Below are 26164 nucleotides of genomic sequence, written 5' to 3'. Positions count from 1 at the left end.
TATTGATTTCACTAGATCCTTATATTCTTATGTTACTATTTAGAAATTTTATTTTTTATGGATTTAATTACTACATAATATATATTTATTTTTTAAATTTCATGTCTTTTTTTAAATTTTATTTAAAACTCCTTTCTTCCCTCTCAGTATACCTTACTTATTTTTTTTCCCCACATGCATTTTTATCACATACAGTGTGGATAAGTTTAAGATGCTGTAATCATTAATATTATTATTTTTTGATGAATTAATGCATAAATTTTCAACCCTAGCACCATAAAATTATTAGTTCTATTATCACAGAAATAGATCATCAATTATGGCAGTCTTCAAAGACCATTTTTAATTACATTGATCTTTTTGCTAATAGTTCACTAGTGAATGCTTTCACTAATAGTTGTTAAATGTGTACAATGTTTTTTTCATGCTTGTTTTTCTTGAGGAATTAATTTCTTTTCCACAGTATCCTTGTTATTGCGGATACATGCTTTAATACTCTACTTAAATGTTTCCTTTCATACCCATAGGCTATTACTGCTCCTTCATATGTTCATACATCCTTTTTCTTATATTGTTAGCTTGAACGTATTTATAGGCTGCAATTACGATTTTTCTTTTTGTAGATTATATTCAAATTTTTCACACTTCTTTCATTTTTCTTGTTCTCACTCAATAACTTTTTCCTTTTCTGCTCCTCTTCATATTTTTTCATGTTTTTCTATGTCCTTCTTATACTGAAGAGCCAAGAATACAAGATTTATGAAGCAAGAGTGAACAAGAAAAAATACACACATAGTTACAGTCATGAAGATATACCCCCTGTCAGTTGGAAATTTATTCTTTTTATGAAATCATATGATTATGTACCTGCTCTATATTAGAAATAAAATCGCCTGCATGCCTGGGATAGAGATACGTTCTCCCTCCATTTCCTGCCGCTTGTCAGGATACCATTTCCTAGGCTAGTGGCTAGGCTGTTGTGTCATGAGGTGAAGGCTGCCACCAAATTAACAGTTATTTTATCCTTCCTGCCATGCTTTTGACTAGAAGTGTCTGAACTACTGTAGTTCATGCTGAACTCTTGGGTATTTATGCCCTGAACACTTCTATAGGACCCAAGCACCTGGTTTGCAAGTCTGAAATAGACTTAGCCAAGAAAGGAATGGGTTTGCTCACCTCTGCAAAGATTATTACTACATATCACAGCAAGATATTCAGCTGTCTGAGTAACTTTATTCAAAGATGTGTAGGCACTTTCAACCTTTCAGACTCACTTTTTTGTATTATGCTTTTATACTTAGGGCAAAACCTAACCTAGTCTTTTAGATACTTATTATTAACTTCCACCACTAATCAATACTTTAAGTGTCTATCTCAGGTGTCAGTATAGTCAAAAGCTGACTAGCGTCTCCAGCTGCCGGAATGGCTATCTAAATTCCTTATGAAATAGGTGGCAACAGGTGGATGCCTCTGGAGACCTGCAGTGTTGGTGTGGATGGTTTAGCCTGCCTATGTGAGAATTCTCTCTGTTTTGGTCATACAACTGACATAGCCAGCTGCAGAAGGTAGCAAATGTTGCTTAAGCTAACTGTCTGCCTCTTATGCACGGTATTTATGAACTCAGTAAAAAACACTAATTTACCTCCTGGCTACCCTCCTTGCATTTCCAACTTTTCTTTGCCATATAGCTTCAGCAGGAGACAGAGTGTTCTTATGTTCAGGATATCACCAAATGCCCCTGCTCCACTTAGCACACTTTTGCAGAATGCTAAAGGCTGTACTCAGCTTATAATGAACATTGGCTCTTTTCTGGATCAGTGCTTAACCACTAAGCTGTTAAACAAGTGCTAAGCTCCAAATCCAAGTTTTTAAATGTAATTTAAACAAAATTAATGTCTTGTCTGCCTGATTCTGGATTGTAACAGAGCCCTTGGTAAGAAATGTCATCTCCCCTTCCTTTGGAGGCAATTTTGTGTGTGCACAGATGAGTAAACAGTAAGACAACCTGGTTACTTTAACCACCTTCAGAACTATCTGCTGGAAAGCAGATTTGTTGGAACTTGGTTTGGGAACCACATTTGGTTTTCAGCAAAAAAATCTAACCTTTGCTGCCAAGGCAGCAAAATGGCATTCTAAGTATTTTTCCTGGAAACTCCTCAAACATCTCTGAATCCAGATTTTGCTTTCTCCCACTACACACTGAGTAAATAAGCAGTGCAAGGGCCCACCCTACAGTATTGAGAAAGCTGCATTGGCTCCTACAGTCTTCAGAAAACTGACTATGAACACAGTGAAAGGATACCAATTTTATTGTTCTGCAATCCTTAGAATGCTAAGCAAGGTCTTCTTAATTCAGAAAACAGAAAATTATTTACAATTTTCTGAAGATGTACTATGACAAAATGTTTCAAAAATCTAGAAAGTTTGGTCAAAATCTTCAAGCCTGATGTTAAGGCTGCTCTGCTCTATTCTGTTTTAAAAAGTCATTTGCAACACACCTTGTCTGGCAAATGGAGACTTCATCTTGTGTGTCACACTGTTGTACACTTTTGAAAGCAGCAGGGATCTCTGGCTGTCAGAATGGTCTATAGGCGTAAGTGTTCTTCAGTAAGGGCACTGGCATTATTCCAGCCATCTGTTCCAAAATAAATTCCATCCAGTATGACTAGTTAAAATTGGTATGCTTTCTGCTGTTTTGGTTATGTTTGAGTGAATATTTTGTTGAAAAGTGTCCATCACTAAGTATTAGCCAATCAGCACGAGCAGATTCAGGTTTTGCGCTGGAGCAGATGTAAAAATGAAGTTTAATAATGAACTTTTACAGAATCAGAATTGTATTCAGAATGTATTGTTATGGAAGAGGTAAGAAGAGGGAAACTGCAAGACAAGCAATCCAAAACCAATTTAATAATCCCAATGGCTTAGTACAAGCTCGTTCAGATGACAGAACATCTTTTAAAGGATATAAATTAACATTATACATGAAATTTTCAATTCTGTCTGAGATGCAAACTTGTCTTGATCTGCTAAGTATGACTTTCTGACACATAAAGTTGTCTCTATAAAGCGTCCTTGAAAAAGTCACTCAGAAAAATTTACCATCTTAACAGAACACACAGAGAAAAAAAAAAAAGAAAGAAACCAAGGAACTTCTTAATGGAAACTAAGGCTGATGGAGGGAAAATAGTTTGGCACAGGGATAGTTTATATGGGGTGGCAAGGGGAGGAAGAAGAAAATTGAAATTATATAGTTTGGCAAGCGCCTGTGCCTCCTGGACTCTGAACAAGGGACATTTCCCTCTAGAACACAGGTTTTAAAAGCCTGCTGACATTCTTTAATATTTGTTAAAGTGTTATCATCCTCCCTCACGCAACAGTTACAGTCTCAAAACCAGAAGAAAACTTGCACATAAGGTGCTTTTAGCTCTCTGATGGAACTACTAACACATGTATATGACATAATGTGATGTATTAGATCTGGTCAATGCTACCTAAAACTCACATACGTTTACTTCATACATGCATTTGCCGTATTCCTTAATTGCTTACATTATCTTTCCTGATGGACTATTTTCCCTAAAATAATACTGTAAATTTTAAAATGACATGGCTACACAAAAAGGAAAGACAGTGAATTCATGGCGTCATTGAGGGCAAGTCTGCAAGAATGCAAGGGAATTTAATAACTATCATTTTCTCTCTGATCTTGTTGATGGCCACAGTTTACGTGCACACACCCCCAGTGCATATATGACTCAGAGCCACCGCAGCATAATCTCATCTTTTCCTCAGGTCATTGCTGGAGAGGGACATACAGAGTGTATATAAAGATTGGGGGTTGTCATTAGTATGTGGACATACTGCTGGACAATCAGAAGGTCATATAGTACAGGACAAGGAGCAAGGCTATTGTGTCAGTGGTGGTTTAAGGACAGTGGTTTAGGTGACCTGCCTGTCATCACAGTTGGTCAGATTTAATGTCTACATATCAATCCTTTTGCTCCAGGTCAGAGAAGTCATATTGAAATGCTTCGGTTTCACTGGGGCAGCAGTGTGTCACAAAGAAACTGGGCTGTGACTGTCAACGCAGCAATGGGCTCAAGGATGTATCAATTTGTCTTCTGTGCTTGCTACAGCAATGGGTTAGGCCTGCTTTAGAAAACTCCAAGGTAGGGATGCTTTGGTTACCCTTTTTCAAACCTATGCAGTAAAACAGAGTATATTTTATGGATTAGGAGACTATTTCTGAAATGCTTGGCTGAGGGTTTACCAAAGGTTCAATGACATTGAAGTACAATTACACAGTAACCTTATTTCAACAAAGATTATTTAAAAGTTGACATTTTTACTTTAGCCAAATTATATACCAGAGGAAAAAAAAAGAAAAAAAAAGCCTTACTTCTTTTTCCTGAGTCCTATATCTGTTGATCACAAGAAGAATTCAGAATTGAAAGTATTTTCATGATGGTCATTCCAAACCATTAATGCTATTTTTCACTGTGAGATATTTTATTCATCAGTGAAAGGAAAAAAAATATATTTTAAAATCTGTTTTCTTTACAAGAAGGGCAAGACAACAGGCTTTTTTCTGTTCCCTTTTCAAATGTTAAGTTAATTTTGTTGCTCTATTTTCAGGAAGAGCAGAGACAATAGCATCCACAATATGAGAATTACAATTATCCTCATTCTTACAGTTCTGCAAGTTCTTAGGAGTGATCTGTATCCAGAGAAATAAACTATAAAACTTAGTCAGAAAATCTTTTTCCAAAGGAGCTGTTTCAAGTTCAGAAACTTCAGTCTGTAAAGAAAAGCACCACAAAATTATCTAATTGTTATGCCACAGATTTCTTTTTCTCAGCTCTTTCATCAGTTTGTGTGTTTGCTTTTTTGTTTTGTTTTGTAAGAGTACCATTTTCAATCTCTTCTTGTCTTTTCTCCTTGAAGAGTAATACTCATCCACAGCTTGACCTTTTGCCAAAGAGTTTTGTAGTCTATAAACCTATTTCTTTCTCTCCTACTTTCTTCAGAGTGATAGCTCTCTGGGAAATGTATTGCTTCCTTCCTAGGCTATCAAGACTAATCCAGTTGGGGACCTTCACTCCTTACTAAGACATAGAGAAGGTGCTGCAGGCATTTAAAATGGAATGTGCTTCACTCTATTGACAGTTTCTTGGTTTGGCCTGTGGGAATGATCATTGATTTATCTTATTCAATGTTCTGCCTCTGGCAGTGGCTTATTAACACAGGATGCCAAAAAAGGAGATCATACATATGGCACCTGAACAATTGGCTTATTCTCAGTGAAGTAGGATGAATTGAGTCTTTCAACCTGAACTGGAATATTTTTTTAAATTTTTTTTCTTAACTGATGTATCTATGACTGCAGCATGCCTGAGAGTCCCTTGTCTGGAGTTCCTTTGTCTGAAATAGAAAATACGAAGAGCTGGCCTTGTTTGGTGACAGGGTATTCTGGAGAAAGCCAGATGTGAGATATATGGTGATTCAAACAGAGTCTATTCTCCATGCAAGGCACAGGGAGTGGGGTGTCTTTGTCAGAGTCCTTTGAGATCACGGCATTGGTGTGAAAAGCACTTTTGGCCAATTGCTTTTGAAAGATTACCAATTTCTAGTATCGTGTTGAAATTCATTATAGTAGGAGAGATTATAGAAAGGGTGGGTCCAGATCTGTCTTTCTTTGGGATATCCTTAAAGATACAAGGCTTTATCTGTAATAAAATATCTGACCAGAACAAAAATGCTGTTAGATGTTTGCATGCCTGTATTTGAAAACTATTTATTTCAGCTGCACTCAAAAAGATATCCAAAACTAGACTAATAATTTGTGAGCACTACACAAAGTAATCACATAAGGATTTTTCTGATTGCAAATTGAAGGTTGATTTATGTTTACATACCAGATTTTGATTTTGGCTTTTTTTCTGTTATTTAATCTTGTCATTTGGGGCCTTTAGGAGATAACATGGCATTGTTTTTTCAAATGCCAGAGCCAGAGGTATTTTTTTTTTTAGCTGGAGGTTTGTTGTTTGGCTTTTTTTCAGGGGCAAGGAGAGATGGGCTTAGGACTTGACTAATTAAAAGTGATTTGTTTTCATGATCTGGATGTAGCGTTTGTGCCAGATGCCGAAGATACCTCTGAGATTCAGGCAGAATTTTGTCGCATCATCCAGGAAATCCTTATCAAAACACAGCTTGGATCTCTGGTGGCACTGGGTGTATGGTTTGATAAGTGAGTCCTATTTTCTTGTTCACACACCAGTCCTTTGTAGCAGAGGGCATTTATTAAGGAAACAGATGGGGAAACATCAGTTATCTTTTCTGCCTTCTGTTTTCTATAAAGGCCTGCAAGACAAGGCAAGCTCAACCAAAACAACTGAAGGCTTCATAGAATAAGTCAGGTAAATCAGGGGAGAATACATTCACTACAGCTCCAGTAGCAGTATAGTTCCTGATAAAATAGTTTTTCATGCAGGTTAGTAAAACACCTCAAATTTTGAAAAGGCATAGACTTTTCTTTTCAAAGAAATTTTGATCCATGAAATTATATGAATATAAGCTGCTGTTCTAAGTATACATGCAACTGGTATAAACCAATTCTGAACAAAGTTTATTTAAAAATTGAGAGCCTCAGAGGCGGTGAACCACGGCCTGCAGTTTTTATGGATTTCCACAGAAATGAGCAATAATTACAAAAAATCCTAAGAAAATTATCTTTATTCAGAATAACAGAGCAGTACTTTTGGTCCATTAAATATCTTCTGTAGTAGTAGCTCAGGTCTAAGGTGGTTTTGTTTCTCCTGGTTTTATGGTGGGTTGACCTGCGCTTGTTGCCACTTGCCCTGCTGCTCTCACTCCCCTACCTCAACCGGCCTGGGGCAGAAAGTAAGATGAAAAAGGCTCGTGGGTCAAGATAAAGGCAGGGAGATCACTCACCATTTATCATCAAGGAGAAAACAGATGCAACTTGGGTGAAAAAATAACTTATTGCCAACTAAAATTTATTTGGATGGTAAGAAAAACTAAACACCCACCACCGCCACCACCCTTTTTCTCAGGCTCAATTTCACTCCTACATTCCCAGCCCCTCTGCCTCCCCATGCCAAGTGTCCCAAAGGGGTGGGCAGTGGGGGGCTGGGGTCAGGCCGCCATAGCTTCTCTCAGCCGCGCCTTCCTCCACACACGGTCCCCCTGCTCCAGCCTGGCCTTTCCAGGGACTGCATGGGAATGTCTGTTCAGGCACCCCGAGCTCTTCCTCCTGGCCTCACCCTGGGGCTCACAGGACTGCTTCTCACACTTCCCCCCCCCTGTTCCTTACACACACCTTCTCTAAGCGTCTTGGTGGTGGGGCTGTTGGAGCTGGCAAGAACTGTCTGTGCCTGGCGCAGGACAGCCCCGGCCGCCCCTCACAGAGGCCACCGGTGCAGGCACCTGGGCACCCAGCACTGGTTTACAAGTAAAATGTGAGTGAATTAACAAAACTGAAATGAAAACAACATGACTTAGAGACAATTTCTTTCATCTGGGCTTTGTTCATGGTTGAGCTTCACACTTCTAATAACTATGAGTTTTTTACTTTTGCTCACTAATTATAAATTTCTTAATTTATAGTGTTGAACTAAATAAATAAAAAGGTGATTACCAAAAGCTGAGGTAATTTCTCATAAAAATCCTGAGAAAAGTTATTACGGAAAGTGAATAGTACAGTTTAATATGACTTCTATTTTTTGAGACAGTCTCCTCTGTGTACATGGGTGGAATTAAAATAATTTAATTGGACTCAGTAATCAAATGCTGCCCTAGCAGGTGTTGTGCATTCACACAAACTTGTCTTAGGCAATAGACCACAAAGCAGGCTATGCAAGGACAACATGGAGTTCCTCAGCTGTGCCTAGTGCCACCAGTGAAGGACATAGCGAGGAGTGCAGTGACATGGGGAAACAGCACAAGTTAAGAATGGGGAAACAGCACAAGTTAAGAAACACAATAAGAAAAACACAATGTCAACATAAACCATAACACCGTAACTCTTTCTTTTTAATAATTTCTCAACACTACCTCAAATGTTTGTGCAAAAAAAATTAATTATGTTTTTGTACAGTGTGTGTATATTGGTTTGTATTATTTTTACTATGTTGAGATATCTGATGATGTTATCCCTCAGACAATATCGCTAGGTTGCCTGCTACGGTACTCATGATATCTAGATACAAGTACAGCTATTTTTGATGTTGCTTATCTTAATGACTCAAATCGTTGAAAACCACAGAGATGATAGGCTCAGATTTATAAATCCGTATTAGACATGTACATAAGTAAAGTTTTTTTGCAAATATTAAGTGTTAACCTAGTTCATCTTACATCTGTGTTCACTGGCTTTAACAGGAAAAAAAGGTTGATTCCCTACCTTATTACTTCTTGTGTCCAGATCTCTGTCTTTTTTAATCACTATCTGTTTGCCATTGGTATCACTGTTGCTTTCCAAGGCAATGAAATTATCCTGTCATAGCTACAATAATGCAGTTTATCTGTAGACTTCTGATACCAACTGGATAGATACTGCTTTCATCCCTAGTCATTTCCTTTTGTGAATTCACAAAAAGAAGAAAATGCTATAATCATGGTTTGGAAATCTATTTAAAATAATCTTTTTTATTTTTTTTTTTTTTGCTTCGAAGAAGATACATCTTGTGTATCATTATGTAATTGTAGAAGGTCAAGGAGCCTAGAACTCATAGCTACCCGTATCTCAGGGAAACTGTACAGAGTCCTAGATAGTTGATACAGGGAGGAAACTCCCATATCCAACCTGTTTGCCACCATCGCTGTCATAAAAACAAATGGCTCATTCATGTTCTGTGGCCCACAGCAGATTTACTGCTAGTTTAGGTATGGAAAGCTTCAATAGGTGTATAGGAAGATTTACAAGGCTAGTTATCAACAGTCTTGTGTGCCCTGTCCAATACTCATTATTTCAAAGCAGAACACGAATTTCTTAAGCTTAGCATAAACTAATTATAAGCTAATCATCACCTGAAATTGCTACGCTTTACTACTAGTACCAACTTCACCTTCAGTTTTATAGCTTAATAAGGTGTAGCATTTTTACTGGCCACCATTTGGTGGTTGGCAGGTGGCTGATGAAGCACGGAGTGGAGTTTTCCATCTGCTGTTCTATTCTTCCTATCCAGGCTTCATAGGGTATGTATTTTCTCCTCAAACATTAGACTTTAAGCTTGCAAAAGACTTTTTCTGTCTTGTGCTCCAGCTTGCATGATATTGCACTAATCTGCCATATCTGAATATTTTTTCATTTGAAAATACACTGATTTTTTCTTATTACAGTGACAGTTTTGAGTGGGGTTGTACCCTTTAGCAGTTACCAGATACATCACTTCTTGGTGTCGTGCCAGCTAGTGTTCACCCCATTAAAGGGCTAATTAAAATAAGGAGGTCTTCATATTTTGGATGCTTTTAAAGGATCAGGAACACCATCACTTTAGTAATGTACCTTACAGACTTACATTTTTTCATGGCATACCTTATTAGAGCCTGGTAATAATACAGGTAACCGATGTTTTTTAGAAACAGATAGATGGCTCATTTCTGGTTCTTGATAATGAAAGTGCCACCTAACAGTCGTTTCGGTGCAAGCAAAAGCTATGGTTAGGGCTCTCAGAAGAACTGAGGATGTCAGCTGGAGTATTCAGCTGTTACTTGGGTGAATTTTGGTGGGTCTCTGTCCTCATTCTTCAGGTCCTTATTTTTACAATGAAGACAGTGGTGTTGCACGTCTTTTTGCAAGAGTCTTTGGATAAAAGGCACAGTAACAGGCTTCCAAATTCATTCATTCATTTATTTATTTAATTAGGCTTACTAATGACCACAGAGGAGCAGAACAATTGAAGAGGAATAGCTGAGTAGGATCAGCACAGCAATTCTTGTCTCAGGATAGATAGAAGTTAGCAGTCCCAAGGGACAGATAAATCCAAACTAGGGCCAAGGTTTCTGTTAGTCTCATTTTACCCACAAATATTCGATTTGTGCCTCAACTTTACCCATCCCCTTTGACCCCCTGTATCTTGATGTGTAAGCAAGTGGAACCTTTTACAGTATTTTTAAAAATATTTGAACTAGTGTTGTTCAACATCAAGACTATATAACATGTGCAATGAGATTAAAATGGAATAATATAAAGAGTTGTAAATAAAGGAAGTGATTTCATTTTATGCTCTCCTAATTCCTGGTCTTTCCCATTAGCCACTAGAGAGCAGCTTTTTACAGGACCTGAGAAGAGATTACTGTCCTGCAGTGTTACTGAAACATAAAGGGGGGCCATCTCAGAAATAATCACATTTAAAAGTCATTTTCTAAATAAGTTTAGGCAATATGGTTTTAGATTCTGTTGGTTTTGTTCCTGACCCAATTTAAATCTGAACACTTTCGAAAGTCTGAAGGCATAATATTCTGTGACAGAAGCATAAGTATATGTATTCTTGCATGCTGTCAATGGGCATAATTTTTGTATGATTTGTGATTTTGTAGTAATATCATCTCAGTTTAAATACAAAAAAAACCCTGTAAGCTGCTTCAAATGGAAGATAAAAAGCCATATTAGATGAGAACAAAAGATCAGCTAAGCACAGAAACTTGCATCTAGCGGCAGCCAGTAGCGGTTGCCTAGTGAACAGAGCAGGACCCTGTAGAGCATAGCCATTCCTTCAGTTTACCCTCTCAGGTTTCAGCAATTGGTAATGATGAGACTTCTTAAACCAAAGGCTATGACCAAACCATCATTCTTAACTGCTGTCAATGGACTAATTTTCTATAAAGTTATCTGAATTATTTATTTATTTTTGTCTAAAACACAAAATCCTGTGGCAGTATTTTTCCCAGTTTCATTATTCACCCTGTGAAAAAATATTTCCTTTTTTTTGTTTTCAGTTTTTCTCATATCATTGCAGATGGCTGCCTATATGGCTAGTACTAGGAGAAATAATAAAACTTGTTTCCTACTTATTCACTTTATATTATCTTTGATTTTATTTTTTTTTTATATATCCCTGTACAGCTCTCTCTTTTCTGACTTAAAAGTCTGTCCTCAGTAGAAATTTTCCACCATTCTGATCATCCCTGTTACATTTCTTTGTATTTTTCCAGTTCTACTGTGTCTGCTACTGCAAGTGTGTTACTCTCTCCAATAGTGCAGGTCTCTGTTTCATTGCCCACTCTTTTCTAATGATTTCTAAACTTTGGGTTTTGTTTATCGTGAAACTGACATTTTATGCTAGCCACCTAGAATAATTTTATAATTTCCTGAGGAGTCATGATTAATTTAGAACCATTCATTACATATGTTAATATTCTTTCCCAGGGAGGTACATAATCTTGCATTTATCAGGAATTTATTTCATCTGCCATTTTGATGCCTAGTCATTCAATGTTGTGATATTCTTTGCAACAAATTGCTGTCAATTTTAATGATGTCTTGCAAATTTGGGTAATTAGAAAACTTCAGCACTTTTACACATAACCTCCTCTTACAGCCTGCTTTCTTCAGGTTTTCAGTATTGCCAAAGCTTTATGAAAGAACAGGTATACTAGGGAGGTTTGGTCACTGATTTGTAACGTCCTTCATCAAAAGTAGTGTTGATTCTCCCACAACAAATTATATGCACCAAAATGCTTTCCCAATCTAACCTAATTGTAGTCCAAAGTACAGGAAGAGAAGAAACTGGTTGAATAGCATTTGACCAAATTTACACTCCATCACACTGACTCATAGGACATTAGCTGGTGTCACCTCTGGTTCCTGATCTCCTTTTACAAGGGTGGAAGAGAAAGTCCAATGTATAAAAATGCTGAAAACTAATATTAACTTTTAAACGCTTTTCACCTTACAGATTAAACTGATACAAAAAATAATCAGAAACATTTAAATAAGATAAGAAATTAATAATTAGAGCAAGTCAATGAAATCTACAGCTCCAAGTGACTTTGTCTTGAAATTAGGATTGAAATACTGCCTAGGTGTGTTACCCTGAGGTTAAAAGATTTTGTCTGTATCCCATGGGGAATCTGTGGCAGTTTATTCATGGACTGTCAGTTGTATCAATTAATTTAGTAATAATTATAACCTCTTAGATGAAATGGATGGATTGGATTCAGTTTGTCTCACTTGGGCACCTGCACTTTGTCAGATCAGATCCCCCTCTGGAGGCCCTCAGAGACACATTCTTTCATTGAGTACATGAGAAATTTGGTGGAGGTTCTTAAACTTAGAGAGCAGTTAAGCTCCTAAATTATGGAGATTGGAACTCAGTTCTGCTTTCTAAATAGAAGTTATGACTAGGATCAGCCAGTGTCTTCTTTCCTAGCAAAGTAGTGTCATTACTTGGGGAAGGTTTATTTGCTTAGTTGTAAGGGTTTTATGTCCATGTGTGTGCTGAAATCTACTTCTAGGAAGGGGATGAAGGAATGAACTTGATCACAGTTCATCAACATTTGCCACAGCAGGAAAGGCAGTTTCACCTAGGGGAGGGCATTATGCAGGAAGCAGTTGTTCCTACCTGAGTTTCTCACAAAGCAAGAACATGAACATCACTTCAAAAATATCAGACATTGACAAGCACTGGCAGCCCTCAGCAGAAAGCTGCTGGTGCTTTGGTTAGTTACCCACAATACAAAGGTGGCTTTACCCTGGAGTTTTACTTTTTGGCATGATTTTCTTTGTATAGTGAGATAAAATAAGGGAAAATTTGATGACTCCTGTTTTTTCTTTGTATTTCCCCAAATGTGCACAAGCTTTATCCATTCCTTCTTCTCTCCAGTGTAGAAGTACTTGTCAATATCAGAACATTTTGAATGGGTGTTGATCCTTTCCTTTGCTTGGCTGCAATAACAGAGCCGCAGGGGTGAAAGAGGTTGACTCTGCCTTGGTTATTTTTTACTGCTCAGAGAGAAGGCAGTTATTAACATAAGGTCCTTTTCCACCTGACTGTACTGTTTGCCAGGGAGGTCAGTTGCCTGCATCTTCCTTGTAAATGCAGTTCTAATCAGTATGTCATCAGGCTAGAGATAAACCACAGAGTAAACCATTACCCCAGCCAAAACAGTGCCATGCAAAACAAAGCAGGAGCCAGCAGATGCAGCAGTCATCTAGTAAAGATATGCTCTTGCTTTAGCAGAGAAGCAGCACACACAATATTATCAGATTATCTTACCTTGAATTAAAAATACCTTCTCTAGAGAGGTCACCTATATCAGGAAGAAATGGGCAAGCATTTGGTGTTATGTAAACGCTGGGGTTTTTTACCTGTTGTTTCATTAATAATAGGAGTCCACTTAAAAAAAGACATTGTCGTTACCCTCAAATAATTGTATTAAAAGCTACTGTCTAGCAAAGGTTAGAAAGTCAGTAGACATGCATCATTTAAAACACTGACTAATATGGTTATAGAAAAAAAGTTCTGCTTTTGATTTTTCACAATCTTATGTAAAATAGCATATAGTTTGAAATTGAACTGAGCACTGTTAGCCTTCCTCTGCTAGTCTAATCCACACAAAATTGGTCAAAAATAATTATAAACTCCTCTTTTTTGACAAGTCATGATTGGATAGATGATTGGGTTTTGTATAGTTCGAGCAGGTCATTTATTAACAAGAAAGGGCATTAATATGGCTAGATTTAAGCTGCTAACTTAAAATTGTCAGTTTGGGTTGGTAGGTTGGGGTTTTTTTGTTGGTTTTTGGTGTTTTTGTTTTTTTTTTTTTGCTAGGCACTGTAGAAGAGTCTGGCTCAGGCAATGTAATTTGCCTTTCATAGTCTACCACAAGGCTCATGATTATTTCTTACAACAAAATATTCAGTGCAACAAATTAGTAGATTTTGCTATGTTGGTTGGGCTGCATTCCAATTCCTGCCTTAGTGATGCTGGCTGCCTTCAGTACTGCCAGCACAATAATTATTGCTGAGTTTTCTAGACCTCATCAAACCAGCAAGGTGATCACCCCCTTGGAACAGCTGGGGATATGAGGTATGGAAAAGTGGAAAGAAATTGCTGCAACTCTGTGCTATCATGCCAGCAAGTGCCACTTGAATGATGGCAGCTATTGGCAGGGGTAGGGCTCTGCTGAAGGAGAGCTTGCAGCATTTCCAGATTATAGCTTTTGCTGCTTCCAAGGAGAATTGCTGTGGGCACTGAATTAAAGAAAGCAAATTGGAAGGTGGGGAAAATGAAGATCTGAAGGTAAATGCAGAAGGGGAGATGATGATTTCTGTCAATAAAGTCATTTTTGTTTTACTGTATGTGATTGCCTCTTTTAAAAAGAAAAAAAAAAATTCCACAAACTCTATCATGTCAGCTATGCAGGTTTGTTTGGCAGCCCTCTCCAGCATTTGTCACATAATAAAGGTACCAACCAAAACGAGATGTTATTCTTGTTCCAGCACAGAGAAGTATACTACTATTTATTAGTATTTTACCATATGAAGTACAGAAGCAAAGTTAAGTCTTATTATAGATATTTATCAATATTGTCATCATCAAAATACCTGCTGAGAGACTGCTACTGTACTTGAGTGTATATTTAGGATGAAAAATGGGTTTAATCCAGGACACTCAATATTAACCTTTAAACAAAATAAACACTCAGTAAAAATAAGAGTGTAGCCACAAAATCGTTGATGTAAATTACCACTGTGTAAATAAAAGAAAAACATTATTGACTTCAGTAAACATTTATGCAAATAAGAGAGCCCATTATATCCCTCTTTAGAATCTCTGTTTTCTTTCCTGTTTCTCCCTTTTGTTTGAACATTTTAATTTGATCCAACTACATTTTCTTTTATAGAAAATCTGCTCACATAGAAGTGGAATATTTTGACACCATTCTCATCACTGGGATAAAGTGGCATCTATTAGTGCTATGGAATATGGCAAGCATTCATCATGTGTGTTTAGTCTTCTGCCAGAGCTTTGCAGCTATCCTTTTCCTTGTCCCTCACATTTTAAACTTCTCGGTCTTAACAGTCTGGGAGTAGGGCTTTGTGATTCACTATCTCTTAAGCCGGGACTTTATTATAGTACTCCATTTTTCATTATTTTTTACCTTGTAGGTTGATAAAGCCTGGCTGCAAATAGATAATATTTCGGAAACAATGTACTTAAGATAAGGAGATATTTGTATGTGTACATGAATTGGCATACTAAAAAGATGCATACAGTCAGCATACAGTATTAGTACATTACTCATTACAGACTAGCTTTTTATTCATTACTTTTGTCATCAGGGCTAGGGAAAAGGTATAGCTAGTCTGCCTGTTAATTTTATTATAGCTTTAATGTTGGAAGAGGCAAGAGAATGAGACTGGAATCTGTACTGCTTACTTATATCAAAGTTCTTTCCAGGGGCAGGTGATGGGTTTTATATTTCTTTATATTTATATATGTATATATAAAAATATATATATTTCTTTAAAACGGAAAGCTATGGGCCCCACTTATTTAAACATATTATTTCATAAAACCAGAAGAGCTTTGTGTTTTCCTTGACATGTTTAATGGGATCTTTTTGAGGGCAGTGTCTGACTGACTCAATCTAGCTGTCCACAGGGATTGGAAGAAGGACCCCTACCCCAATTGCCCAATGGCCTAGGGTTTTCCTGTAATGACTATGACAGCGTAGTGTTTCATGTGCCACCTTTTTTTTATATATATATATATATAATCATGTTGCAAAGCAGATTGAAGAAAAATGGTGAAATATTGCGAATTGCTGCAAATTGGCTGGCTCTGATCAACAGTTCTTTAATTGAATCAACAGTCTTGAACTAGCTTATGACAATACTCCATTTTCTTCACAAAATAAGTTTTTGCCCTTAGGACAGAAATTTCTGTTTGTGAAACTGGGGTGTAGAACACAATTGTTGTTCCCCAGATGTGGTTATATTTAAAGGTGCTGGACCTGGGTCACTGGGCATCTGGAAGATGTGATCTGAGACCTTGTGCTTGTACCTGCGACTCTGGTGCAGACAACAGATAACAAGTTTGACTTTTAAGGATGTCATGTTGCAGAGAACATGCTTGCTGCCTTCAGCAGCACTACTTGGAGTTCCCTAAGGACTAATGCCTTTATACACAGGTAATAGGCAAAGTTTAGCAGCTAGAAACTTTTCTGGCTATAACCAATGTAAATGATCTCTCTTCCATAAAGCAGTCTACATAGTTGAAATGTTTTTTTTTCAGGTTATGCCAAGACATGAAAATATAATAGGTACTTCACATATTTTATATAAAAATAATGACTATTCTAGCAGGAGCATCTTAAGACAGAGATTTCTTTAAGGTCAGAGTCAGCATCCTGCTTAGCCAGGTTTAGTTGTGGAATGAGTGACTACAAAGCAAGGAGCCCTCTGTGCCTTACAGTTCTGACATGGATTAGTTCTCTTTCTTGCTTTATGGACACTCTTACATGGCTGAATGCAAATAAAACCATATTCATCATAGTGGCTAGATTAGCTATTTTCATTTGATATAATCCTCTGATACCAAATGCCCAGCTGATGTGATAGTGAGTGATCCTGCCAATACCTCTCAAAATTATATAGCTAATGAGGCTTCTTAAAGGTGTGACTTTCCTGCTGAGGAGTAGAGACTAATTTTTTGTTGTTAGAAGGTATTTTTTTCAGGTATTAGGCCATATCCTATTTTTGGCTGAAGAAACATATGCAGAAGATAGTTTCATTACCTCAAGTTTAGATACCCTAGATACATCCTCTTGTCAACTCCATAACAACATTATCATATCTTTGTTGAGTTTACAAAAGTAATATATTGTAATCTGAATCACTGTGTAGAAACTAGTTGTATCTTTGTGAATGAAAGTGTGACCTGTTTTATTGTCAAATATTTCCATAAAGACAGAAACAGTTTGAAAGTATTAGATAAGGCTAATCTTTCTGAATGCTCTCTGAATGCATGATTTTGCCTTCAGGTTTCTTTACTGCAGGGAAATTATAAAATATTGTGCAATTATAAAATATTATTGAAGCTTAATTCAAAAGTATTTTTATATTCAGAACTGGCTCAAGGCTTCTCAGCAGCATCAGTGAAATTGAATTTTGCCACCTTAAAAATGAGGTGTGGGAGCCAGGGCTTTGATGCTTTTACCAGAAGAAGGGTGCAAAGGAAGAAGAGAGACAGGAATAGAGGTAGGGCAGAAAGGTGGAAGGGAACCCCTGAGAGATTGGTCTTGATCTTCCCATTGTCAACAGCAGAATGAGAAAAGGGAGTCAAGCATGGTGGTAGTGTTTAAAATTATTCCCACCAGTGGTCACTAACCCATCTATCATGATCCCTCCTTTGGCCACAGTCACAGCTAGCCTGTCTTTGCAGACCTTTGACATAAAGTAAAAAGAGTTTTTAAAAAAGTAAAATAGGCATCAAGCCCAAGACCATCCTCATGACCTATCTGACTTTGTACCAGGTGGTCATATGAAGCTAACAATGCAGAGCGCTGCCTCCGGTAAGCACTAGGTTCCCAATGTGTTTAAGTGCTTTTGTTAATCCTTGATCCTATCTTAAGCTTGCACCAGTAAATTGGCACAGCTTTCACAGCAGGGTCCTGTAGCTGGGACAGGCTCTGTGTTGCTGTACTGCTTCCACACCTGAGCTGGCATGCAAAGAGATGTCTGACCTGCACTCTAGATTCAGAAGCACTTTGGGAAGAGACAGCCCTTACATTTCTACCCCTGTGATACAGGCCTGCATTCTCTAAATCTGGCCTTCTAAAAGTAAAAATCACATCTAAGCACATATATTAAACTGTTCTTGTATATTCTATCTTCTGTGACAAATGCTTTATTAATAGAGGTGGTTGTTTTGGGGGTGAGTTGGATTTTGGGTTTGTGGGTTTTTTTTGGTGTGTGTGGTGCAGCTCATCTGATTTTGAATGTTCCTTAAAAACACATAAGCAGTTTTTAGTAAATGCTTATTACGCTCCTAGCTGGGACCTAACAGCTGAGTATTTTGTGTTATAACATCTCAGTTTTAAGGTAAAAATGAACCTCATAACTTGACCCAATTTATTAGTCTGAGTCTGAACCACTTTTGTGCACACTCAATCCTTATCTTCTTCATTTTGGTCAAGTGCAACTATATCATTAGAATAATGCAAAAATTGTTATTGCAAGTGTTCATGAACAGGAAATAAAATACTTTTCAGGGATTAAAAATCTTAGTACCTCTAAGTTTTTATTACTTAAGTTCATCACATAGCTGAAATACTAATTTCATGATATTTAGCCTTGTGGGTAGAACAGTTTACGTGAGACTGATTTTACAAATTTTCTTTCAGGCATGTGAAAGAATGTGGTTCTGATACATATCTATGTCTTGTTATTGTTGGCCAGCCAGAAACAAGAAACTCTGCGGTCTTAAAACATACACACACAAAAAATTTGCTGTTAACATGATGTTAAGATTTGTGATCTAAGTTGTAATATGAACTTAAGACCCTAACCCATTCAAGCTAGTCATTGAGATCAAGTGTGCAGTTGTATAGAACCTTGCTCTGAAGCCAAATGAATGAACTGAAATACTATTCTGGTATCAAGAGTATTGAAATCTACTACACCTCACAAATTCTCATTTTTTGTTGTTTAGTTATTAGCAAAGGTGAATTTGGTCTTGTACAATACAAAACCCTTAGACATCTGAGGTACAATTATCTCTACAGCTTTGTGTAGCTATATAAAATTTTGCCATGAATTCATGTCTTTGCTCTAGGTTTCAAAATTTTACATACCTTAAGTGCAGGGCTTATTTAATCAGTTTTTTATTATTATTCTAGCAATATGGTTCCTATAAGGTTATTCTAAAAATAGTTTTAGGAAGCAATATTAAAAATACCAAATAATTCACTTTAAAATTAGGGACTTCATTTTTTTCCCTATCATTTATCTCTTTCATCAATATTGGTGTTTCATAATATTTGTGGAGAAAGTATGTTGCAAGAACAGAACTTGTTGATCAAGCATTTTGCCAGCAATTTCCTCATTTTTTCTGCTTGCTCACGCAGGAGCTGATTCTTTCAGGGAAGTACTTGGAAGACAGGGTTTTGATTTTGTTATTGTTTGAGTCACATGTATGTATGGTAGAGTATAAATGTTTATAAATTGGGAATATAATACCCTGAAGATATATTCAGTGCACAGTAAATCATTTTTATTTAAACCAACTGTCAGCTTCACCAGTTCAGCTTTGGCTAGAATCTTTCTTATTTTCATGTCATGAGTAATAATAACTGAAGTGTCATTTAGATAACAGTTCTGCTTCTCTTTACTAAATAACAGAAAACCTACTGTGGAAAGATTGTATTTACCATTTTTTATTATTACTATTTTCAGTTAGAAAAGGCATCAGCTGAGACTTAGAATACACTCTGTACCCACGGAGAGTCCTGATGTCCTCAGTAGGTCACAGCAGAAATCTACTTGTACACGATATGATGCAGGGATGTGGTCCTACACAGGATTTGTAAAAACTATGATTACCTTCTTATCAATTGCAGAGAAGGCCTATTCCTTCTCTCAGCAGCATCCAACGGATTAAGGACAGGGGCTTAGTATTATATATGTGATACCTTTAAGGAACCAATGGACAAGTGTAAACTAATTCCCTCTTGATTTTAACTTGAATTACCTGTGCTTGTGATGGTTTTTTTTAGCTGTGCTGAGAACGTTGTATCTACAGTATTTTACAGAACTTCATTTTAGTTCTTACAAAAAGAATTCAAACCTTTTTTTCTTTCCCTGCTGTTTTGCAGTAAAGGACTTGACTCATATGTGCATGCACCCTTGCAGATTCTTAGGTGTATTTTGTATGTATTTGACTTTCAAAGGATTGGGTTTTCTGCTGGGTAACTGTGGAGAAGTTGTTGAGTAACTGGGCCCTCTATCTCAAGATAGTATCTGAAATGTTAATGAAAAATTAAATTAATCTAAGTAGTAGCATAAATATATGATTCCTGCCTCAAAATTACTGAAGTGCTGGGGGAGGGTTTGCTGGAGGTATTGTTGTGATGCAGGTAGGCTTTAGCATTAGAATTCTTTTATAAGCCACAGGCCCCAAATACTTGCATTTATTGGTTTCTTTAACTTTCTATTCCATGGAACCAAGTACTGAACATAATTTAAAAACTATATATCTAACTTTAAAACACAAGCAAATTATTAGAAGCTGTGGGAATTTGATGCAACACAATTGAGCTGAGGGGACTTAATGAGTTACTGGTTAGAGCTTAATTTCTATAGCTCATTCTTAGCCTGTACCAGCCATGAAATAAACCATGGTTGCTTAATTCTCCTTCACTGTGATTTAAGCTAATGCTCTTCCTTTGGAGTGAACTGAGAGCCTGCTGCTGTGACTGAGCTGGTGAGTCCCTCAGTTGATGTGACCCTGCCCCAGGCTCCAGTGTACTGAGTGCCTCTGTGTCCTGCGGGGTGTCCAAGGGCCCTGGCTGGCGGGGGTTGTACATGGTTGTGTGTGCGCACGCCTGTGTGCACTTTATTTTATAAAAATGCAAATTTTGATTCCATGTCATTGTGAAATAGTCGTGGTTGAGTTTCTTCTCAAGGAGCTTTCTGAGGAAAGGCACTTTGTCATTTTCCATTTTGGAGTATGTGTTATAAATCATCTTTTGACTGGTTTCTCCTTTGTGGTTCCTGTCTGAAATTTTAGTCCAATCATATACTTTAAGAATCATCTCAAAATGGTTTTCTTTATCCTCTGGAAATTCAATTCTTAGATCCCTCAAGGTCAGTAACACTGTTAACCTATTAACAACCAACATCTGACAAGAATCTGGAAATAGCTTGAGCTATTCCAACTTGATAGTATACAGGCTGTTTTTATTTTGTATTTATTTTTAAAACAGCAGAAGTCTGGAAAAATATGCATTAGTAGAAATGCTTCACTGTAATTACACTTAACTCATCTATAATTTTACAGTGTTTACATAAAACAATCTTTCTATGATATTTTACTTATTTGGAAGCCTAGGACAGTTATGTGGTAGTCATCTATTTTCTAACATTAAGAACTGATGCCACATAACCTTACATTTTAGGTTCACCACATTATTAAAATAGAGTTGAACTAAAACATATTTTCTCTTTTCTTAACTTCGTGTTCTTTTTCTTCCAAAGCATCCATTTTTTTTCTATTCTCATTTTAAACTTTTTTCCAGAAGAAGAAGAAAGAACACAGACAGTTCTTTATCTGTTTCTAGACTTTGAAGATTAATAATTCTTTGTCAGCCCTTTCGTTTCTCTCTGTAATGTCCTTGAAACATCATTAAACATTTGATGCTGGTGGATATGATTTGGAGAAATAAGTGCAGTTGTTTAATCAAAAAAAATTAAGTTTTTGAAGTAAAGGGGAAAGAAAATCTTTCAAAAACAGGTATATATTTTTCTCCTGTTATGTAAAGAAATCCCTTATGACTCTGGCATCTGTGGAAGAGGAGGAGCTACATAATACTGTTTTTAATAGATTTTGTCAGCACTTTGTCCTATTTTTTGTTTTTCCCCTTTTTAGAAACACAGACCCAATGAGATGTTTTTATTTTTTTATTTTTTTCTTAGTGACTGCATGAAAAAAGTCCATATTATTTTTACGGGGGATTGTGGATTGTTTTTATTTTCTCTTCACTTTCATCTCTTCAGGAAGTGGGAATGAAGTTCAAGTTCTGTCCTATATTTTCCATTTGATAAATCTGTGATGCACCTTGCTGTGGTAGTCTGATCTAAGGAATAGCAGCTGTATTTCCACAGCATTTTATCTCTGCACAGCCTACCAGAATGCTGCTATTTCATATATCCAGCAGTTCCCACTCACAGCTGATTCCTTGGAGTGACAGGAGAAAGTCTAATAGCAAGTCTGCCTGTGGCAAAGGTGAGGTAGATACACAGGGACAGAGCTGGTGCAGACTTGTTTCCTTGTGCTGCACAGCCAATATTTTACCCACTGCTTTGTGTGCCATGTTATCTGGTAGGTCCCCCTGCCAGAGGTTTCAACTTGGCCACAAAAAATGAGGGAGTGGTTACTTGGTACTGAAGAAATTGCTAGTCATTAAAAAGAAAAAAAAAAAAAAAAAAAAAGTACATTGGTCTGTGGGAAGTGAAGATTTGGACAGAAGTAACCGTTTATCCAGCACAGCCCCATAAGTAAGTTTTGGTGCAACTACTGCATCTTTCACCAAAACAAAAATAAAACAAAACAAAATGAAATGTTCTTGCTGCATGATACGCTGTTTCCTTTTAACCTTAAGCTGTAGCAGGAATATTAGGTTTTCTACTTTTTAATGTAATTAACTACCGTGCTGCAATTTCCCTCTAAAATTGGCATACTTAACTGTATGATTTCTTACTGGTTGAATGATTTGTGTCATCCCATGTATTTTTTTGCACAATGAATCCCTACTGTTAGTATACTAGAAGCTTGTACAGTCTAGACTCCTTTTGCTACGGCTTTGCTATTTGTATTTACTCCTTGTCCAGCTGATGAAAGTCAGAGCTCTGTGCTCAGAGTAAGCATTTTCCCTTTGTTACCTGTTTAACAGCACTTAAGGTGTAGCAGGTCTTTTGCTGGTACCTCTAATAGACTTCACGCAGACCTACATAATACTGCTTTATGTCACATGTTGGTCTTTTTTTATGTACATGACTATGTCAGTAATAAAGGAAATATTTCTTAATGGTAAACTTGGAAGCACAGGCAGTCTGAGTTCCTAATGAAGTTCCTAATACAGCTTGGCTTTCCTTTTCTTTCTTCAGCACATTGTCACCATTACAATGTAATGTCTTGGGATTCTGGGAGCTCTTCTATGATGTTGCTTTGCTAGGGAGAATTGTAGGATAGCTCAGATAAATTCATTAAGATCTTGGGTGATTTAGGACCAGAATCTCTTTCTATCAATAAATATATAAAATAAAATAGTAGGCAAAATACCAAGACTGGTTATAAGATGGATGCATTGTGTGAAAGGAATCTTTGTAGCAGAGAGGAAATCAGTGGTTGACATAAACCCCTGAACTTTCAAATTCAAAACAATCCCAACTTAAATTTCAACAAATACCAGTTAGTTCTACATAATTAACACTCTTTACGTTCACAGTGCTGGTGTAAGTGTAGGCTGTCTTTTTAATGGCAAATTTTCTTACTTAATTTAAAAATGAAAGTGTTGTTGTGGCCATGGACTGTGGCATGAAAATTGAAAAAAATCTCCCATAGCTATATGATGCAAAACCAGTCATGAACAGTAGTTAATTACTCATTTAGTACTTGATCTCAAAATGTATTATTTTTTAAATTAATGAAGTGTGTGGCAGGTACACCTAATTCAATTAATCCACAGTGTAGTATAAACTGAGTAAATAGTCACCTGTCATTTAATGAAAATTTACAAAGAAACAGCCTGTTTCTTCTTTCTCTGTTTTGTGTGTGTGATGTTGGCATTGCTGTTGTCATAACTATTATTATTATTGTCTTTTTATTATATTTTTATTATTCACATTTCCATGAAACTCATCTATTCACCGTTTCAGTTAGTGAAATCGTTGATGTCAAAGAAATTCCTTACCCTTTCTGTCTAAATTCACTTCACCATTACATTGCCTTCTATCATTCACATCAATATTATTTTCATCAAAACGTGCCATTCTGCCTGTGGGTTGGGGTGCAGTGCTGTATTTTGACACAATATCCTAACACCAGTTAAGAGACACCTACTATCTAAATTCTGAAACTATTTCTAATGATACTGTTAGAAATGCAAGTTTTCTGCTTTCTGATCTATCTGCTTGGTATGGTATTGCTTGAAAACAGTCATCAACAAATGAGATTGTTCCTTAATTCACTTTTTTAAATTAAGTATCTGGAGAGTTGGGTTTATACTTCAGTGCTTATACTTCAGCTGATGTTTGTGACAGTGGGAGGAGGTAAACCTCCCGGTATTATTAGAATCTGTCATTATCAGTAGAACTAGGTCAAAAAGTTGCATGCATTTGGTTACAGATAGAAGCCCACTGACAGGATAGCTGGGGATAGGAGGAGAAAAAACCAAAAGGTAGGGAAATAATGGAAGCAAAGAGACAGAATTAGGTTGGGGGATGCTATTGTGATGGAAGCAAAGTAGATGAGAAGGTGTCATAAGCCTGCCACTTATTTTCAGCACCTATACTCTAGAACATTATAACATTTGCTGGTCTATACAACAAAATGATTTGTGTTTCTTCTCCTGAAAACATACCATCCTAGTGAACAGTTTAGTATCTCCATAGAATTGCTCACATGAATATTTTAGCTAACGGAATATAACTCAATAAACTGTCAGTGAGAAATGCAGCTTTCATTAAAACAAGAAGGTGAAACATTGCAAACTCATTTCATTTTACTGCTGACTGAAGTATTTTTTTTAACTCGGGACAATTATCTTGGGTATGGGAAGGGGAAATGCCCTAGTAGATGTTTTCTGTTCTGTTCTAATCTATTTATGCTTTTCCTTTCTAATTATAGGTTTCTGTGCTCGAGAGACAGATATTTGACTTCCTTGGTTATCAGTGGGCACCCATCCTGGCAAATTTTATACACATTATAATAGTCATACTTGGCTTATTTGGAACCATCCAGTACAGACCTCGTTACATTACGGGAGTGAGTATTTAATTTTATTATTTTGCTTACTTATTTTGATGTGCATGTAAAAAAAAACCTCAAAAATATCAAAAACAAAAAAAGTATTCCAAACTATATTGCTTATAATCAAATAATAATCTTAGCTTCGTTTAACTTTCTTCTGTAATATTTTACATTTACTTATTATGATTTTGAGACACCTGCAATAATTAAGTGGTAACAACCTATAAAAGTTGAAAGTCAATGTGATCACAAACGACATGACAATATGAACTTTCAAGAAGTGAAGTCAGTTTAAGGAGTTACATCATCCTCAGAATTACAGGGATTTAGAGCTGGAATAAATGCTAGCCATAACTTTCCTAGATACACTGGACCTCCCCAAGAGATCCAAGATTTATTATAGTTATTCATTATTGTTATTAACCATCATTGCTAGAGTGCCTATCTGTTTTATATAACCCTCCTAGAAATTATAGTCCAAGTAAAAATTAAGTATGAGAAAATGGTAAGAAATGCAGGTTATGGACTGAGGGCTCCAGCATAACAGTAAGACTTACAATTTTTATCCATTTCTTTTCCTTATTCAGCTGCCCCTTATACACAGACTCAGCATTGCTGTACTCACTGGTACAATATAATATTAATGAAATTCTCGGTTTATACTCTGGGTTTGTTTTTTCCCCATTTGTAGGTCTATAAAGACAGAATAACTCTGAAAGCCATTGTTCAGAACACCTTTTAGAAGTAGATTTGCATAACTATTTCTATCAAAATTAACTGCTAATTCAGTTAAAGCTTGTATTATATTTTTCAAAGACAGGCAGCAGTCAAAAAAATTTGCCTGTACACAAATATATTTTCATGTCAAATGAACATAACTCCACTGACCCTGTACCCACTTCTGCAAAGTCTGTTTCCTCTTATGCTGTTCCCTCATATACCAGTAATCACTCAGGAGACAGAAAGGTTTTGCTTGTACCTCTGTGCCATGGTGTGATGCTAGTAGTAATACATTAACATTAGTGCCTGTGTTTCTATCTCTGTGATTTCCTATATGCAGAAAATGTGTCCACGTATATAGTGTCTTTATGCATGCACAATTTAATATAGTCCAAAGCATATATTATCAACATTGAAAAATATATTGCAAGCCTTAAATATTTACAGTGTTTCCTTCAAGTCACAACTCTGGGGGTCAGGTGAATATGGAGTTTTCTTCTACCACTTCTGGTGCATTGACCAGTACAAAAGGCTGGGTGGGGGTGGGGAATAAAATTCAAGCAATTGTCAGTTCAATAAAAAGAGTTAAATGTTCCATCCTAAGACTATTCCAAGGCATAAAAATGAGCACGAGCATAAAATGCTTAGCTGAGCTAAACAAAAAAGCTAGATTTAAATGGCATTTTCAAGAGGAGTACAGAAAATTACCTGCTACAATGATGAGTGCA

At 36.7% G+C, this 26164-nt stretch overlaps 1 protein-coding gene across 1 annotated transcript in view; it reads left to right on the top strand.

The window, feature by feature from the left end:
* NKAIN2 (sodium/potassium transporting ATPase interacting 2) overlaps positions 1–26164 on the top strand; it is a 572965-nt gene that overhangs the window by 233319 nt on the left and 313482 nt on the right. The window contains exon 2 of the mRNA XM_056344570.1: positions 24594–24731. Coding sequence (XP_056200545.1) covers positions 24594–24731 — 138 coding nt within the window. The remainder of the gene's footprint in view (positions 1–24593; positions 24732–26164) is intronic.

This window comes from Falco biarmicus, chromosome 6, assembly GCF_023638135.1.
Source record: "Falco biarmicus isolate bFalBia1 chromosome 6, bFalBia1.pri, whole genome shotgun sequence".
Classification (NCBI taxonomy): Eukaryota; Metazoa; Chordata; class Aves; order Falconiformes; family Falconidae; genus Falco; species Falco biarmicus.
The sequence above is the reverse complement of the archived record's forward strand: the minus strand, read 5'-3'. Positions and strand labels throughout refer to the sequence as shown.